This window comes from Sphaerodactylus townsendi, linkage group LG15 (assembly GCF_021028975.2).
Source record: "Sphaerodactylus townsendi isolate TG3544 linkage group LG15, MPM_Stown_v2.3, whole genome shotgun sequence".
NCBI lineage: Eukaryota > Metazoa > Chordata > Lepidosauria > Squamata > Sphaerodactylidae > Sphaerodactylus > Sphaerodactylus townsendi.
In genome coordinates, this window is record NC_059439.1 from 12162230 (window position 1) to 12181353 (window position 19124).

At 47.0% G+C, this 19124-nt stretch overlaps 1 protein-coding gene across 13 annotated transcripts in view; it reads left to right on the forward strand.

Moving 5' to 3' along the window:
- The first annotated feature begins 1023 nt into the window (after positions 1-1023).
- SRCIN1 (SRC kinase signaling inhibitor 1) overlaps positions 1024-19124 on the forward strand; it is a 400436-nt gene continuing 382335 nt past the window's right edge. For 4 of the 13 annotated variants that reach the window (XM_048518255.1, XM_048518256.1, XM_048518257.1 and 1 more), the window contains exon 1: positions 1026-1363. In XM_048518255.1, the coding sequence (XP_048374212.1) occupies positions 1342-1363 (22 nt within the window). In that variant the 5' untranslated portion in view covers positions 1026-1341. Of the gene's footprint in view, positions 1397-19124 lie in introns of all 13 variants that reach the window. The other 9 variants (XM_048518247.1, XM_048518248.1, XM_048518250.1 and 6 more) reach the window with 6 other exon arrangements.

Consider the following 19124-nt stretch of genomic DNA (forward strand, 5'->3'; position numbering starts at 1 on the left):
TTTCTTTCCAAGGTGGTTAAAAACTGAACATCTAAACTGTATAGCAAAACCTTCCTGTGATATTAACCTATTTACTTTTAAAGAGCCAGCATGGTATAAATGCCAGACTAGGATCTGGAAGACCCAGGTTCGATTCCTCACTCTACGTTGTAAGCTAGCTAGCTGACCCTGGGCCAATCACTTACTCTCAGCCTAACCTACCACCATGGTGTAGTGGTTAAGAGAGTGGACTCTAATTCACCACCACCACCACCACGCTGGATTTGATTCCGCATTCTTCCACATGAGCAGCAGGCTCTAACCTGGTGAACTAGGTTCCTTTCCCTACTCCTCCACATGAAGCCTGCTGGGTGACCTTGGGCTAGTCACAATTCTCTCAGAACTCTGTCAGCCCCACCTATCTCATAAGGTGTCTGTTGTGGGGAGAGGAATGGGAAAGAGTTTTGTCAGCCACGTTGAGACTCCTTACAGGTCAGGAGGGTGGGGTATAAATCCAAACTCTTCTACAGAGTCAGCATGACATACTGGTTTGAGTGACGGACTAGCATCTGGAAGACCCAAATTTGATTCCCTACTCTTTGTTGGAAGCTAACCGGCCGACTTTGGGCTAGTAAATTACTTTCAGCTTAACCCACCTCGCAGGATTGTTGTTAGGAGAGGAGAAAGGAAAGGAGATCGCTTTAAGTCACTCTGAGTCTCCATTGGGAAGAAGGATGTGATATAAAAGAGGTACATAAAAAATAAGAACACAGGATTGTTCAATAGGCAAGGTTGCCAAATGAAAATTCTTGGCTACAGCATTGTTCAGATCCTACTTCCTTCTCACCTGTGCAGCGTCTCCTGCTCAGGTTGAGTGCGAGAGAGAAGTAAAGAGCGGACCGCCACTGAGCAAAAGCCACCTGGTTCCTTCCGCTGCCTCCTCTGGCCCGGCGCATCAATGCACCGCCCTTGCATTTCTTATCAAGAGATCCTCTTGGTGTTTTGTGCTGTACCCCCATCACCAAATTGAAGGCAGGAGCCTTTAAGAGGGGGAGAAGGAAAGCAAGAAAGAGGGAGAGAGAGAGACAGAGGGAACCCGGTGTGTCTCTCCCCACCCCCCACCCCCAGCACATTAATCTATCATGAGCTAATGTGTTTTGTCCATTCCGTTCCTTTTGTACCATCGCCCAGGCGTGCGCGCACCACTCACACTCAGCCGCGCTCTCTTGTTGCACTTCTGCCACCCAGCTCCTGATGCTTGGCTGGGCCTGAGTCAGTCCGCGAGAGGGAAGACGCAGCAAGAGAGGCAGAACAGCCAGCCAGGCAGACAGACGGAGGCAGAGGAACAAAGCCCGGGCGACCATGGGAAATACACCATCTCAAGGCATGTCAATGTTCATCCATTCTTAAGTAGCAGGTATTTTTTTTCAATTGGTGTCGCTTTCTTTCTTTTGCTTTTTTTGGAAAACAATAGGGCAAGCCTTCCTTTCTTTTCTCATTTTCCCAGCCCACCGGCGTGATGCTCCCGCTTCTGAGCTTTCCTGGTGTTGCTGTTTGCTTTGCATCTAAACACAGTGGGCCTTTTTTGTTCCCTAAAGGGGGTGTGTACTGTGGGGGTGAAAGACATCCCCCCTACCCCTGGTGGTGGGGAGGGAGGCAAGGTAGAATTCCCACTGCCGAATCTCTCGCTTGAGAAGGGAATGGTCGTAGATCTTTGGGGGTGGGGGAGGTTCCGCTGCCACAGGGAAGGTTTGTGTGGACGCTGCTTTCTTTGGGTCTGTGTATTCACATATATATATTTCTTCCCCCTTGTTGTCAAGGCTGCTGAGCTCCGGGGAGATTAACTATCTATGGAACCTGCTGCCCTAGAAATATTACTGAAAACAGAGGCAGTGGGGGAGGGAGGATAGATGGATCAGCAGCTGGAGATAGATGGAGGCAACCCTTTGTTGTCTTAATTTTGCGGCCACCTGGCTGGAGAGACACAGAATATTTGCTTGCTGGATTTGCAGATGGTTGCGCTGTTAGGTGGTATTTCCCTACCTTTCCCTTTCTTAATCCCCCCCCCCCCCCAATGCAATTAAGGTTCTTGACCACTGCCTCATTAAGAAGAAACCTTGAGAGGGAAAGTAAGCTAAGAAGAGTCAGAAGAAAATGTGGGGGGAAAGGAATCGGTTGGTGAGTTGTGGCTTTGGAGGGAGTTTTTTCCCCTCTTTTTTTTTTTTAAAAAAAATAGATGGAATGTGATCCCAGAGAGGGAGAATGCTTGGATTTCCCTTTGTCAAGTTGGTGTTTCTTGAGTTCCTTCCGAACCTTTCCGAGAGGCAGAATCAAAAAAAGTACATCACATCTATGGGAGAAAGAAAGACTGGCAAGAACGCGCTGGCTGCCTCTCGTTCTCTTCCCTGCTCACCTTTGTGATGCAGAATACAGGTTGCTCCTGGGTGCCAGCATGTGTGACAGGGTGGTTTGGAGGCACGTTGCCTTGAGAGATTGTAAATGAGACAAGTTGTGTGTTTGAGGCATCTGGTGCCTGTGTGATTTTGTTTCACCCTGCGAGGTTCCTTCTCCCTTTCTTCCTTCTCAGCCTGCTTACCCACCCACCAGCTGCCATGTGCCAGCCTCGTTCAGAAGGGCTAGAGACCAGGGTGGTGTGTGCACTTGGAGAAAGAAGCCTTGGGGCTAGGGTCCCATCTCAGAGGGCTTGAGCAGGGAAGGGGTGGGTGACGTTGGCGGCCAGGGCTGGCCCATCCTGGCTTCACTGCTGAAACCTGCTTCATTTATGAAGATGTCTTGGAGATGGAGCCCACAGTCCGCAGTTCTGAAGGAGGGATACAGCTTTAGAGCTCCCCAGCTGAGTGATCGACCTGATATTCCAGCAGATATGAACCCAGAGACTTCTTATCTGCCCAGGCTGTCCAAGGCACAGGCACAGTTGGCAAAAAAAAAAGAGGCGATTAAGGTGGGACAGACCTCAACCATGTGAATAAAAAAAATAGTCTCCAGGTCAACTCTTGGTCACTTACAGTACAAGCCTAAGGATACTCCATTCATTTCAGTGGGCTTAGACTGGAGTAACTCTGCATAAGGTTGCATTATTAATGACTGATTCTTATATTTCTCAGCATATAATCAGATTGAAGGTGGAGGAAATTCACCCAGGGGAGCGAAAAGCCTTCGGGTGTGAGGTCTGCAGATAGGGCTTAACAAGATGAAACCCACTAACACCTTTCTGTGGATGAGGCTGAAGTTGGTTCCTAGTTCCTTATTTGCAGGTTCTAGTTTGTCATTGCTAGAGCCAGTGTAGTGTAATGGTTATGAGCAGGTGGACTCTAATCTGGAGAACCGGGTTCGATTCCCCGACTTCTCAACATGAGCAGCGGACTTTAATCTGGTGAACCAGGCTTGTTTCATAAGAACATAAGAACAAGCCTGCTGGATCAGACCACAGTCCATCTAGTCCAGCACTCTGCTACTCGCAGTGGCCCACCAGATGCCTTTGGGAGCTCACATGCAGGACGTGAAAGCAATGGCCTTCTGCTGCTGTTGCTCCTGAGCACCTGATCTGCTAAGGCATTTGCAATCTCAGATCAATGAGGATCAAGATTGGTAGCCAAAGATCATTGATTGACTTCTGCTCCATAAATCTATCCAAGCCCCTTTTAAAGCTATCCAGGTTAGTGGCCATCGCCACCTCCTGTGGCAATATATTCCAAACACCAATCACGCATTGCATGAAGAAATGTTTCCTTTTATTAGTTCTAATTCTTTACCCCAGCATTTTCAATGTATGCCCCCTGGTTTTAGTATTGTGAGAAAGAGAGAAAAATATCTCTCTGTCAACATTTTCTAACCCATGCATAATTTTATAGACTTCAATCATATTTATTTATTTATTTATTTATTTATTAAACTTTTATACCGCCCCATCCTCTAGGGGCTCAGACGTCTCCTTTCCAAACTAAAAAGTCCCAAATGCTGCAGCCTCTCCTCATAAGGAAGGTGCTCCAAGAAGCCTGCTAATTGACCTTCATAAGAAGCCTTCTAACTGACCTTGGACCAGTCACAGTTCTCTCAGTACTCTCTCAGTCTATGCCAAGGCAGGCAATGACAAATCACCTCCCAACATCCCTTTCCTTAAAAATCCTACAGAGTTGCCATGTCAGCTGTTACTTGATGGCATTTCCACCTCTACCAGTTCCTCATTTGCCCTGACTTGGATGGCCCAGGCTAATCCAATCTTGTCAAAGTTGGGAGGTAAGCAGGGTCAGCCCTAATTAGTACTTAGGTGGAAGTCCACCAAAGAAGTTCAGAGTCACTGGAGAGAAGTGACTAGTGGGGTGCCACAGGGTTCTGTCCTGGGCCCAGTGCTATTCAATATTTTTTATCAACGACTTGGATGATGGAATAGAAGGCATGGTAATAAAATTTGCAGATGACACCAAATTAGGAAGGGTAGCTAATACCCCAGAGGACAGAGTCAGAATTCAAAATGACCTGGACGGATTAGAGAGCTGGGCCAAAACGAACAAAAATGAATTTCAACAGAGATAAATGTAAGATACTTATGCAGAAAAAATTGAATTCACAGATACAGGATGGGTGACACCTGGCTTGACAACACTACATGCAAAAGGGATTTGGGAATCTTAGCAGACCACAAACTGAACATGAGTAAGCAGTGTGATGTGGCGGCCAAGAAAGCCAATGCTATTCTAGACTGTATCAATAGAAATATAGGGTCTAGATTGAGGGATGTAATTGTGTCTCTCTATTCTGCATTGGTTAGACCTCACCTGGAATATTGTGTACAGTTCTGGGCACCGCAATTCAAGAAGGATATTGACAAGCTGGAATGGGTCCAGAGGAGGGCAACCAAAACGGTAAAAGGTCTGGAATCCATGCCCTCTGAGGAGAGACTTAGGGAGCTGGGTATGTTTAGTTTGGTGAAGAGAAGGTTAAGGGGTGACATGATAGCCCTGTTTAGCTATTTGAAGGGATGTCATATTGGTGAGGGAGCAAGCTTGTTTTCTGCTGCTCCAGAGACTAGGACCAGGAGTAATGGGTTCAAAGCGAAGGAAAAGAGATTCCACCTAAACATCAGGAAAAACTCCCTGATAGTAAGGCTGTTCAATAGTGGAATGCACTACCTTGGAGTGTGGTGGAGTCTCCTTCTTTGGAGGTTTTTAAAGAGAGGCTGGATGGCCATCTGTCAGGAGTGCTTTGATTATGTGTTCCTGTATTGCAGGATAATTGATGGCCCTTGTGTTTCTTCCAATTCTATGATTCTAGAACAAGCAATGGCAAACCACCTCTGAATGTCTCTTGCCTTGAAAACCTGACAGGCTTGTTTGTAACACATCTGCTGCTTGACAGCACTTTTCACCACCAGTTCCTTTGCCAATCCAACCCCAAAATTTGATGCAACTGAAACAACTGCACTGTGAAATAAGCTTTGGATCATGTCAAATCATAAACCCCCGTCTCCAGGGACTGGGTTGCATAAGCAGGCTCAAGATATTCCCCTGATCCGAAGCCTGATTTTCATGCTTTAGTTCTTCAAATCAAGGCAGGCCTGGGAGATATGAAGAGTAAGAACCTGGGGGACTCTGCCTTAAATGAAGATTGGATGGTCCCTAACTATCCGTTCTGGAGGTTGTGAACTGCAAGGTGACATACACTGGGGCCTAGATTGGAGCCCGGTTACACTCCCCGACCCAGGACCTCCTGGGATTCTTTTGCTAAGATCTGATGTGGTGGTTTCATCCAGCGTGATATAGTGGTTAAGAGCAGGTGGGTTCTAATCTGGAGAACTGGGTTTGATTCCCCACTCCTCCACCTGAGTGGCAGAGGCTTATCTGGTGAACCAGATAGGTTTCCACACTCCTACATTCCTGCTGGGTGACCTTGGGCTAGTCACAGTTCTCTCAGAACTCTGTCAGTTCCCCCTACCTCACAAGGTGTCTGTTGTGGGGAGAGGAAGGGAAACAGTTTGTAAGCCACCTTGAGTCTCCTTACAGGAGAGAAAGGTGGGGTATAAATTCAAATTCTTCTTCATCATCCCTGTTGCATCCCAAAATAAGCTTTGGACCATCACATACCATACTCACACAGGTTTAGGGTTGTCAACCTCTAGGTCCGTGGTGGCGAACCTTTGGCACTCCAGATGTTATGGACTACAATTCCCATCAGCCTGATGGGAATTGAAGTCCATAACATCTGGAGTGCCAAAGGTTCGCCACCACAGCTCTATGTAGTAGCTGGAGATCTTCTGCTATTACAACTGATCTCCAGGCAACAGAGTTCAGTGCACCTGGAGAAAATGACTGCTTTGGAAGGTGGAATTTATACCCCACTGAAGTCCCTCCCCTCCCCAAACCCCGCCCTCCTCAGGCTCCACCCCCAAAATATTTCCAGGTATTTCCCAACCTGGAGCTGGCAACATTACCCAGGGATGGTGTCCTACTAGGTGACATACTGAGGCCAGGGAACCAACTCCTTTTCTGTGTCAAGACATGCGTGAGATTCCTTTATTCCTCAAACCAGCAGAAGGAATTTGATGTGGCCAGTGTGTGTGTTCTGGCCTCCAAAGCAGGGATGCCCAGTTCCCCAAATAATAATATTTATTTATTTAGGCAGATTTTGATACCGACTTTCCAGGGAACCTGCATTACGTGGCTTACAAAATACAACTTGTTTGTCCTTCCTGCACACACGCAGATTTCTCAGTTGTCATTTTCAAATATCTGACTTTCTCTACAGGAAGTGGGAGAGATTGGAAAAGAGATATTCCTTTTATAAATCCGAGGCTTTTGTTATGGATCTGTTGTGGTTGGGAGGGGTGAGAAGGAAGGAAGGAGGCAGGCATTGAGGCAAAAATTGGTCACTGCATTATTAAGCCCCAAAGGAAATAAATGAGGAGTGGCATGCTGGAAAGAACACAGACCAAGGTAGGGAGATGATTGAAGTCACTTTGCATTGCTTGGCTTGTAGGTTGTCATAGAGAAATACAGGGCTTTTCCTGGAATATGCTTGGAAGGAGAGTGAGTCAAAGATTGTGGGCAGCTTAGTGGAATCAGACCTGGCAGAGCAGAAGGGACATGGATTTTTCAAATGCTTCTTTGTCACCATTGTTTTGGTGGAAGAACAGGAGGTCCATCTTCACATATTTATCCATAACTAAGTAATTGGTGGAACACTTTGCCACTGGTGGTTGCAGTGACTCCTGGCAAAGACAACTTTTTAAAGAGATCAGATACAAGCAGGGTGAATATGACTCTCAGTGTTAATGAGTCCAGTAATCACTTTGTGTGTTCAAAGCCAATGGACTAATAACAGTAGTGAAGATAATAATTATGGAACAACCAGGCTGTTTCCACATAGACACAATTCTCTGTGTAGCTCTTGTTGCAGCTGCAAATTCAGAGGGATTTGTATTGGTAGTGGAACTACTGCATGACAGTTTTTCTTGTATTTTTCTTGCCCCAGCTTCCATTGCCCCCTTCACCAGCAGAGGATTAAAAATCACTAACCCATAGATTGGTCTAATGAAACAATATCATAATGGCTATTGCTAGTCTCAACTGGCTCACAGCTTCCATTTATTTAAAAGCTAAGTGCCTAGTCCTTTTCACTGTGCAGTTATAACAGGAAAGGTGCATGTAGATCTCTCCCCACCCCCAGCTAGGAATTGATGGGTAATAAATTTAGGACAAACAAAAGCAAGTATGCTTCATATTGCATATAATTCTCTAACTAAATTGATTCCCATAAGGCGTGGTGAGGACCACTAATTTAGATGACTGCATGACAAATTCATAGAGAACCTGTCCTCCAATGACTGTTAGATATGATTGGTAAATGAAACCTCCATATTCAGGGGCATAGTACCTCTGAATGTGGGTTGCTGGATGCAACAACAGCAGCTAGACATTTGGGACTCCATGCCCTGATTATAGACCATCTGATTGACTGTTGTAGGTAACAGGAAGCCAGGCTAGATGGGCCATCCAGAGGTCTCCAGACTTACCGAACCTGTGGATATTTCTGAATTTTGAAAGCAAGCAGTAGGTGCTACTAGCACCTACTGCTTGCTTTCAAAATTCAGAAATATTCACAGGCTCGGTAAGTAGCTAGGGAAGTAGCTAGGGAAAATGGAGCCGGGTGCAAAATCTGAGTTTTGCGCCCCACCCCCACCCGGGGCAGCTGCTGTGATGCTGTAATCCACCACCATTCCACATCACTTTCAATGGTGTTTAAGCTAGGGAGCCCAGATTCTCCTTTTAAATCCATCTTAAAGGGAGAATCTGGGGTCCCCAGTTAAAACAACATTGAAAGTGATGCTGTTTTGAGGTGGATTCTCCCCCCACCCGTGAAACAGCATCATTTTCAATGTTTAAACTGGGGACCTCAGATTCTCCCTTTAAATCCATGCCGAAGGGGGTGGATTTAAAAGGAGAATCTGGGGAAATTTGTAGGGTGCCTGCTGTCAGGCATGTAGCTAGCAGCACCAAAATTTCAGGGTATCTTTAGAAGGGTCTCCTGATGATACCACCCAGGTTTGGTGAAGTTTGGTTCAGGGGGTCCAAAGTTATGGATTCTCAAAGGTGTAGCCCCCATCTCCTCTTAGCTCCCATGGGAAACAATGGGGGATGGGGCACTCCCTTTGGGAGTCCATAACTTTGGACTCCCTGAACCAAACCTCACCTAAGTTGGGTGGTATCATCAGGAGAGTCTCCCCCAAAAATCTCTGAAATTTTGGTGCTAGTACCCTTAAAAACTGCACCCCCTGCAAGCAAAAAACTAAAAAATCACCAAAAATTCCAAACAACCACAAATGAACCTGCAATTTTTGAGTCCCCAAAAGGGGGCGCCTGGTGCAATGTGCTCCCCTTGTCCCCGGTAGCTTCGCCTCTGGGGTTCTAGTGCTACCACCAAATGGCTGGTGTAGGGCCAATAGTAGAATAATAGAAAGCTGAGGGACTTTGTTGATGGGCTGGATGTGAATTTACAGAAATCAATCAATCAAGTTCCAAGAAAAGAGTCCTCTTACAATAGAGCTATCTGGTACCAAGGGGGTGCACCCTGAGGGCATAAAGATGATTCCCTTCAGGCATCTCTTGTTCAGTGAGTTGGATCAAAGTCACGATTGGTTCTTGAGCCTGGATAAGCACTGCTTTGGGAAAGAAGGTGCCAGGCACCTGGAAATAAATCCACAGGTGTCATGCTGCCCATGGGCACCACATTGAGGACCATCCATCAGGGCTTTTCTTGTGTTCCTCAGTTCTAACCAGCTAAACACCAACTTATTGGCATGCTGTTCCTAGCCATGCTTGTTCTGAACAGTGCGATTGGCAAGGGTCTGGTGCTGCCAAAGGCCTGGATCCCAAAATCTCAGCTGCCTTATGAAAAGAACTGGCAGCACAAGGGAAGAGAAGGAAGCTGGAATGGGGTAAGAGGCTGTGGGAAAGGGAAAGGGGTTGTTGACTGGCTAGCTGAAAACTGGTATGACTAGTTGTTCCCCTCCACCACCACCATCCCCAAGTTGCCAGATGAAGTTTTCTTCATCTCAGGGAGGGAACAGGAGAGAGGCCCATTTTTAACCATTTTACTGCCTTTTAAAGCAAACGAAAGAGCTCCCTGGTGCAGAGTGGTAAACGGCAGTACTGCAGTTAAAGCTCTGTCCCTGATGAGTTTGATCTGGACGGAAGTCAGTGCGAGGGACTGGCTCAAGGTTGACTCAGCCTTCCATCCTTCTGAGGTCAGTAAGTTGAATACTCAGATGCTGGGGTGAAGTGTAAATGACTGGGGAAGGCAATGGCAAACCACCCTGTAAACAAAGCCTGCCTAGTAAACATTGTGATGTGACATCACCCCATGGATCATTAATGACCTGGCTCTTGCCCAGGGGACTACCTGTACGTTTAAGGCAAAGGAAGTTGCAGAGCCATGACTTCAAAACCTGTTCAATACTAGGCATTCAGCCAATTCTAACTTTCAATTTCACCTGAGGCTTTTCTGGGCTTCAAAAGCAGGAGGCCAAACACAGCACAGCAGCAGTCTTATCCGCTTCCCTTTTGAGTCCTGACATCTTCTAAGCCGGAGAGACTGAGCGAGGGCTGTGCATTGCAGATTAATTTGTGGTTTCTGTTGTCAAGGCCCCTGTTCTATTGGCTTAGCCTTTTGATCCCTCAGCCCTGTCCTTGGGCATCTGAGCCCCTCAAAATAATTGACTCCGTGGGGTTGGTGGGTCCTAGACTGGACTCTGCCCCAGGTGGGGTCGTCTGTTCCTTTTAGACCAGTTGACAATCCTAGAGAGGCAAAGAGAAGAAATTAATAGGATGGGGAGGAACAGGAGTGAGCGCACTGAATGAAAATTAGTATTTACTGCATACTCTTTCCTAAATGTTCATTGCAGTTCATATTCCTTCAAATAATGCGGAGAGGCAGATCAGTATTACTGATGGGGGAGTAGCTGGAGTAGAAAGAGAGAGTGCATTGTGTTAATTTTTGTGCTGAGAGTTGAACCAGGTGGCCTTCTAGCTCTCAGTGGCGTAGTGGTATAGGGCGAGAATTCTATCTTGCCTAGTTTCCTGTTCCCATAGTGGTTAAGAGCAGGTTTGATTCCCTGCTCCGCTGCTTGAGTTGTGGGAGGTTTATCTGGGGAATTCAGATTAGCCTGTGCACTCCAACAAACAACAGCTGGGTGACCTTGGGCTAATCATAGTTCTTCTGAGCTCTCCCAGCCCCACCTACCTCTCAGGATGTTTGTTGGGGGGGGGGGGAGGAAAGGAGATTGTCAGCCCCTTTGAGTCTCCTTACAGGAGAGAAAGGAGGGATATAAACCCAACTCTTCTTCTTCTTCTTCTTCTTCTTCTTCTTCTTCTTCTTCTTCTTCTTCTTCTTCTTCTTCTTCTTCTTCTTCTTCTTCTTCTTCTTCTTCTTCTTCTTCTTCTTCTTCTTCTTCTTCTTCTGTGACTGTGCTACAACTGGGTTACCAACTTCAAGGGGGGACCTGGAGTTCTCCTGGAGTTACAACTGATCTCCATGTAACAGACATCAGTTCTTCTAGAGGAAATGGCAGCTTCAGAGGGCAGACTGCATGGCATCATGACCTTGCTCCTAAACCGCTCCAAAATCTCGAGGACTGTTCCAAGTCAGGGATGCCAACCCTAACCACACAATTCTTTGGACATCCGGTTGCTCAGTGTCAGAGAACTTGGCCTAACATTGGACAGGCTGCTATTTTGACCAATAATGGCTATTGAGGCTTAGAGTCGATTAGGCATGATGGCGTTTCAGTGTCCACTGTGGAGATGCCATTGCTATTTTAAGACTAACATTCTAGGGCCTCATCCTGAAACACTACTTGATGATGTCCCAGCTTTGGCAGAGACCCATTGGAAGAGGAGACTTGAAAATGGCAGCAACAGAGATGAGGGATGGTGTTTGTCAGGCTATGAGGAAGAAGCCAGGGAAGGAGAGGGGGGGGGATGTCTCCAGAGGTGGGATCCAGCAGGTTCTCACAGGTTCCCAAGAGTAGGTTACTAATTATTTGTGTGTGCCGAGAGGGGGTTACTAATTGGTGATTTTGCCATGTGATTTTTGCCTTAGTTACACCCTCCTCTCAGCAGTAGCGCGCAGAACTTGAAGCAGTCTAGCACCGGCGTGCATGGCAGCCTGCGCCTGCGTGCATTCCTTTCCTGCCCAAGGACTGGTGCAGCGGCTGCGTCTTTACCACAGCCCTGCCCAGGAATGCCCCACCCTCCGGAATACCCGGTCATGCCCCTGTTGTGCCCCGCCCAGCCCCATTGGTGCTACGCCACAGTTTGAATCCCACCACCATGGGAATCTGTTACTAAAATTTTTGGATCCGACCACTGGATGTCTCCCTTTCCTACCGAGCACCACACATTACCTTCATTGCCACCAGAACCTCTGCCTAACCCCCAACCCCACCCCAAAAGCTGTTTTCAAGCCTCCTTAGCCAGGGGGAGGACCTCAGGTAGGCTTAGAGATTCAGGCCTTATAGTATTTTTGAAATAAAAAAATCTAAGCCTCAAAATGGCAGCAGTGTCAAAATGGCTGACCGGTGAGGGGTGCTGTCATGTCTAGTCAACCCCTTAGAATTCACAGGACAGGAGGGTCCACATGAGCAGGAAAGATAGGAGGGTGAGTGGGAGGGAGAGGAGAGGAGCCAGAAGAGAAGGGGGAGTGGTGTGGTGGAGGTCCAATCCATCTTTTGAAATAGACGTATCATTTGTCCTTCATGTTGGGCCTTGAGAGGAGACCCGGGCTGCAGAGTGACTTGACCAGGGAACAGTTGCTTAGCAACCACCACAAAGGGGGAAAAGCAGCACAGGTATTGATGAGGGGAGGGGAGGCAGTGGTGCAGAATTATGAGAATCCAGTCTCCAGGTGGGGCCTGCGGATCCTCTGGAATTACAGCTCATCTGTAAGGCTGTGTTAGGAACACATTCTCCACCCTGCGCTTCTGAGGAAGTACCCTCCATTTGTGAGTTTAATTTCTCACTAGGAGAAAGAAAAAGCTCATCACTTGGCTTGGGACACCATAAAAATTTGCCTCTAGGCAGTGTATCTCAAGCTTTATTGAGAAACAATGTTTCAAAGTAGCTCTGTGGGCCCCAAAACTGGAATAATCTAGAGGAATTCCCTCCTGACTTTTCCATTTCTATTCCATCAGTGAGTTTTAAGACTCCTGGGTCATGAGGGATGCAACACAGCCTGAAGGTTCCCCAAAATTACAGTTCTTCTCCAGACTAGAGAGATCTGTTCCTCTGGAGAAAATTGATGCTTTAGGGTGGACTCCACCCCTAATATCTCCAGGAATCTCCAAACCTGGGGCTGGCAACCATTCCCCCCTACTTCCCTGAGATTCCTAAGTTGAAGCCAGGAAGGGCTGTAGAGCCCAAATCCAGTTGGTATAATTTGATGGCTCACTAGGCCAGGGAGGTTGCAAGGAAACTGAGTTGTGCCCTTCCACAGCCATTGAAATAAGTGGGCCTTAGAAACCTGTAATGCTGCTTAGGATTGCATTATAAACTGCTCGCTTTCAAGATCCCTTTTAAAAAAAAACCCTCCTCCCCACCCCTTTCAACAGAGAAATCCCCTGAAGCCAAATTCTCCATTTGCCTCCACACTACAGTGCATATCAGGGAAGAAATCAGGATTCTTCATAAGCTATTTTTAATCCCTTAGTGCCATTTCCACCACACGGGTGCATCACGCCAAAAAGTCTCCTTGATTTCTGTTTAAAGTTCTGTGGTGTTAATTGGACAGTATTAAACTGCACCGTGTAATTATTTCTTATTGAAATGTCAGCACTTTGAGCTTCCTGCTGCACATTAGCTTTACTGTAGGTGGTCAGAAACACAGCAGTCCAGGGTGGGGGCTCAAATGACAAGAGATGTACAGTGGTTCCAGGCAGGGACCCAAATATGTTCTGTTTGCAACCCAAACCTATGGAAAACCCCTTTCAGATTCCCTGAATTGTTAAATTCTGGGATAAGACAGAAGAACGGAGATTCCTTTAGGAACCTCTCCTCCCAAGATAGTTTCAGTAGGATAGCCGTATTGGTCTGCAGTAGAAGAGCTAGATTTGAGTCCAGTAGCACCTCTAGAAGCTCCATCCAAGGTGGGGGGCAAAAGGGCTTGAGGGAGTTGCGTGCCCTTGCGCTGGCATGTTTGGCCTACCCTGGGCACTTACCCCAGCGGAGGGGGAGCTCCATGGCTGCAGAACCAGGAAGTTCAAACTGCGGCAGGGCCGTGCTGACATCCTGCTCAGACGCCAGCACAGGAGGGGGCAGGCTGTTCCTGGGGGTAGAGCCAACCTTAATCAGCTTCTTCCTGGGATTGAGGGCTGGTAGTGCAGTGCACCAGTCCTTGGATTTATGTCACCAAATGTCCTCTCAGCCCTATAGGGCTTTTTCAGCGGAAGGGAGGTTTCAGGCCTTTCCCCTGCTTCCTGCGCCACCGAAAAGCCCTTTCGGAGGCTGTGGAGTAGGACCGCATTCGCTCTGCAGCCCTCCACCTCTGGGTTTGGATGGGGCTCTAAGTGTCTAAGGTACTACTGACAACCCAGGAATGACCTGCCTAGATTTTCCTCAGGTTGTGCTTTCCCATGCAGTTTTTCTGCCCATAGCATCAGGTCTGAAAGTGAGGCCCTTTCCGCACCACAATGGTGTGGGGGTGCGTCGGCGTAAACAATGCCGATGCACCCTCCCGGGACCGTTCGCATGGATGGTCCCAGGAGGGCGGCAGGCAGCGGTGCAGCCTTCGCACAGGCTGCACCGTCCCTGCAAGCTAACCTCGTCTCCTGGCTTCCGGCTCGTTGCAGAGGCCAGGGGACACGCCCCCACAGGCTGGAGCGACAGCTCTGGAGTTGCAAGCCAGGCGTGTCCCCTGGCCTCTGCAAGTTCTGGCTTCGGGAAGCTGCAGGGAGACGAGGATAACTTTAAAGAGACGCCTTGAGATGGGACATGGTGCCTTCCAGCCGCTGCTGTTCGCATGGCAGCGGTTGGAAGCCGCTGGGGGGGGGGGGGAGCGAGGGCTGCACTGCTGTGATGCAGCAGCGCCCCCCATGCGAACAGCTTCCTAGGGACGGCGTTTTTGCAGTCCCTAGGGTGCTGTTTTTGGCCCGTGTGGAAAGGACCTGAGTCTTGCACTGAACTGGCATCTTGAGAGTGGCTTATCTTGTTTGTGTGTTTGTGTGGGGCAGGGGTGGATGGAACTGTGGCAGGGGCCCCAGAGTTCCACCTCTGGGCCCAAGGTCACCCAGCTGGCTTCATGTGGAGGAGCGATGAAACAAACCCAGTTCTCCAGATTAGAATGTGCTAACCAGAGGCATAGCGAGGGAAAATGGTGCCTGGAGCAACACCTTCTCCACACACCCCCTGGGGCAGAGCCTCCTCCAGCTCAAGGAGCGACCTGGCGGAATGGGGCTGGGCTGAGGGGGAAGGGGGAGGGGTGATTTTCCGCCCCCCACGTGACCGAACAGTGGCCCACACAGGGCAAAAGTCCCCATATGTCCATGTGGAAGCTCTTCCTCTGCTCCTAACCACTACACCACAGTGGCTCTCAGGGTTGTCTTACTTTTATGTATTTGCCCAAATACTTCCTTTTGCCACACATTCATGCCATCTCTTTACAATTTTTGTGATTTCATATATTTGGTCTTGTGAACACATGATTGCAACCGAGCCAGCATGCCGAAATGATTAGATTTTCAGAAGAGGGACTGGCTGCCCAATCTACCTCATTGGGTAATTGTTGTGAGGAGAAAATGGAGGAAGGAAGAACTATGTGGTAAGCCACTTTGGGTCCCCAGTGAGGAGAAAGATGGGGTGTAATGGTTAACAGTGGTGGACTGTAATCTGGTGAACTGGATTTGTTTTCCCACTCTTCCACATGACACTTGCTGGGTGACCTTGGGCTAGTCACAGTCCTCTCAGAACTCTCTCACCCCCACCGACTCACAAGGAGTCTGTTGTGGGGATGGAAGCCACTTTGAGACTCCTTACAGTTAGGAAAAGCGGGATATAAGTCCAAACTCTTCTAAAGAAATATTACACCCTACACTAAAGAAATATTACACCCTATTATTCTCTGTTCTAAGAATCTTCCTGAATTGTGCTTATTGAGTATTCTCCAAACCAACTTTAATATGTGCAAATCTACTGGAAAAAGTGAACTAGTTTTCCTTGGCATGTGTGAAAAACCTAATTCACAGGCTACAGAAAAGTCAGTGTTGGAGCTCCTGTGCCAGAGGTAGCAGCACCTTCTCCTTAAAAAGGAAAAAAAAGGACCTCAAAGAGTATTGCTCAGTGTTCCAACAGTTACAGACTCTTTGCTGCGAAGGAATCCGCCTTCTACCAGCTGCTGTGAAGTCAACCCCTTAACCCTGTGGAGCTAACCATGGTACCAGGCACTGGATCGAGCTGGCTGTAGCAAAAAAACCCGTTTTGTAATGGCTGTAGCTGTGTGAGGAGGGGGCTACCAAAAATAAAAAGAGCCTCTCTAACAACGTAAAAAAGGAACAAGGTGGAATTTAATTATAGAAATTGATTCTTCTCTTTGCTGTACATTGATTTGTACTGTGCAGTCACTGCTGGAGACGGCACAGCTGCCTTCTGCCCTCTCTGGCGAGCTGGCTGCCCGAAGTGCACCCCGCACACATAGTGTGCCAGACCATTGGGGACAGAAGAGGGAGAGTGGCTGTCTTGTAATATCCTTGGCATGCATTTGGCATGGGGGAAGGAAGCAGACAGGCCGTCTGGTGTGGGCGTGGAGGGAAACAATTTTTTTCCCTTGGGAAGAAAAAGCAAGGACCACTCCAGCTCAGTGGCTAATTTTATTTATTATTCATTTATTTATGGAATTAATGGGTCGTCTCTGTTTCTGCTGAACGTATCCAAGGCGATGCACAGCGCTGGCGCTCATGACAGAATTTCAGTCTTGTCTCTGCCATGAAATGAGTAGGTGGTCTCTCAGGCAAGTGGTGCCCTCTGTCTCTGCTCTAGCCCTCAACTGCAATAAATGGGAATAATGTATTGTCAAAGGCTTTCCCGGCCAGAATCACTGGGGTGTTGTGTGGTTTCCAGGCTGCATCTACGGCTGGCATCTTCAGAGGAAGATGCCAGCCACAGATGCAGATGAAACACCAGGAGAAAATGCTACTAGAATGCGGCCATACAGCCCGGAAACCACACAACACCCCAGTGGGAATAATCATTCTGGCTACTCTCTCAAAATTGGTGTGAGGATTACTGATGATGTCTGTGAACCACTATGCATGCGGATGAAATTAGCTAAGTAAACTATATGTATTATTGTATACACACACTTTGAAAGGAAGAGTATGTACAGAAAGTAAAAGGAATTAGAATGTGGAGGGAAAACGGGCTGAGGAAATCAACGGAATTTGGGCATATTTAGAGTCCTGGTAGAGGTGCTGAAGAGCGGAATTTGTTTGAGATAAGAACTTCAGTGTTTTCTTGGTCTCTTGAATGGAGCATCTTGCTTTTGACAGGGAAATGTGCTGTTCATACCTGAGAATTCTTCTGTCCACATTGGCAATATTGGTTCAGCTCTCTAATTATAGGGCTTTTCTGCATTCTCATTTGCCTCACTTGTACATTCCTGTATCTTCTGGTCTTTTTCTGTTTGCATGTCTTTTGTCCCACTAGTGATCAATTTAATATTACACCAGTTTATGTCCAGCATATCTCCTTACAGATTTAAACTGCAAGTTTTTAAGCCGGGCTTAAACTGGTATAATATTGAATTGATCACTGGAGGGAGCAAAACTCATGCAGAACAGATCTCCCCCCCCCCAAGGAACAGGAACTTTCAAGTGAGCGTGTGATGAGCCACCCCACCCCCCCCACACACACCTTCTTATCTTCTTCAGGCAGGGATTTTCCCCACTTTTTCCCCTTCACGAACTGAGGTGCTTCAGAAAAATGATAGCATTTGGTTGAAAGCAGTTCCCCTCAGCTCTGTAATACCCCCAGAAGGTGAAGGATGTCCATTGACTTGACTCCTTTCCAGGCATACCCTCACTCTAAAATAAATACTTGAGGCAGATTTCAAACTTAAACTGATTAAAGACTTATTAACAGATAGAGGAGATGGTAAAGGGTGGAATAATAACTTGGAGATGGTTTTGGATGAGACTAATAAGGCAGGAGGCAGGATACACACATGCATACTATACACAAGGGGCTGGCACCGAGGTTCAGAGTTTTGTTTCTCAGCACAACACTTAATAAGATTATTCATTTTCAGTTTAGCTTTGATGTTATAGTTCTTAGATGTTTCACAGATTGTACAGTTTCTTTTACATTACAGATGGTACTGACTTTTGATTGCATGACATACAGGGTCCTCACCCTCACATAGCCCACACAGTTGGAAAAACTGTCAAAATAAAACATAAACTCTCTATGAAGCAACCCTTAGTACCCAAGTTGCACTGGTATAAAGGAATCCTTCTCTTACTAGAAGATATTCTTATCCTGGTTTATTATGTCCCTACAGCTTGACCCTCCAATATATTCTTCCAAAAGTATACTTTGTGTGTATATTTGCTTTCACGCAGCACTCAGGCTAACAGTAGCAGTCCCACACTTTGACTAACTACTTCCTTCAGAGATGCTTTGCTTATCACATACAGTTAAGGCAGATGGCATTTAGCAGGAACACTCAAGACCAAAAAGCCTCACAGATTCTTCTGACAGAGAGTTAACCTCCTTCCCCCTCACCATCATACAGTTACTTGGCCAATCAGAGTGCAGGAGGCCACAGCCGGTCAGATGGCTCCCCTGTTCCCAGGCATTTCTGCCTCACTTTGATTGTAAACAGTAAGTTGCTTTAGACAAAGCCAAACTTTTTTTAAAAAATCAAATTTCCTTACAGTCCATCATAGAGAGAAATGAGAATGTGGAAAAGCCCTTTCACTTCTGTATTGTAAGTGTCAATACTTTGAAAACCCAGGTGCCAAAACTTTGTGCAAGTACAAGAAATACATCACCAATGAACACATTCACCATTAAAAAAATAAAACTTTTGGCACAGTTCAGTCAAAATCCAGCCACTTTGGATCCATACTAAGAGAAAGGATATATGATAGCCACCAGAGGATTTGTCAGAGGGTCAGGCTAGGATTTTGTTTCATTTATATGCTGTTTTCTTTTCCTCCTCCATTTTCTCATAGTAACAACCCTGTGATAAAGGGCTTGACCAAGAGTGTGTAGCCCACCAGCACCCAGCAAGCTTCCATTTGTAGAACAGGGCTTCAAGCCATGGTCTCCCAGGATCCTAGTCCAGCACTGTATCCTCTACACCACACTGGCCATCGTAGGAGTTCAAACCCCCACTCTGCCATGGGAGCTCACTGGGTGTCCTTGGGCCAGTCATTCTCTCTTAACCTGACCTACCTCATAGGGTGGTGGTTGTGATGATAAAACAGAGAATTGGAGAATGACGTTTACTGCCCAGAGCTCTTTTGAGGAATTGCAGGTTAAAAATATAATAAATAAATATAAGGGCGAGGATTGGTTAAATAAATAAGTTAAACAAGAGCTTTGCATTTTATTATGCCATTGATTTCAGCTGGAGATATTAAA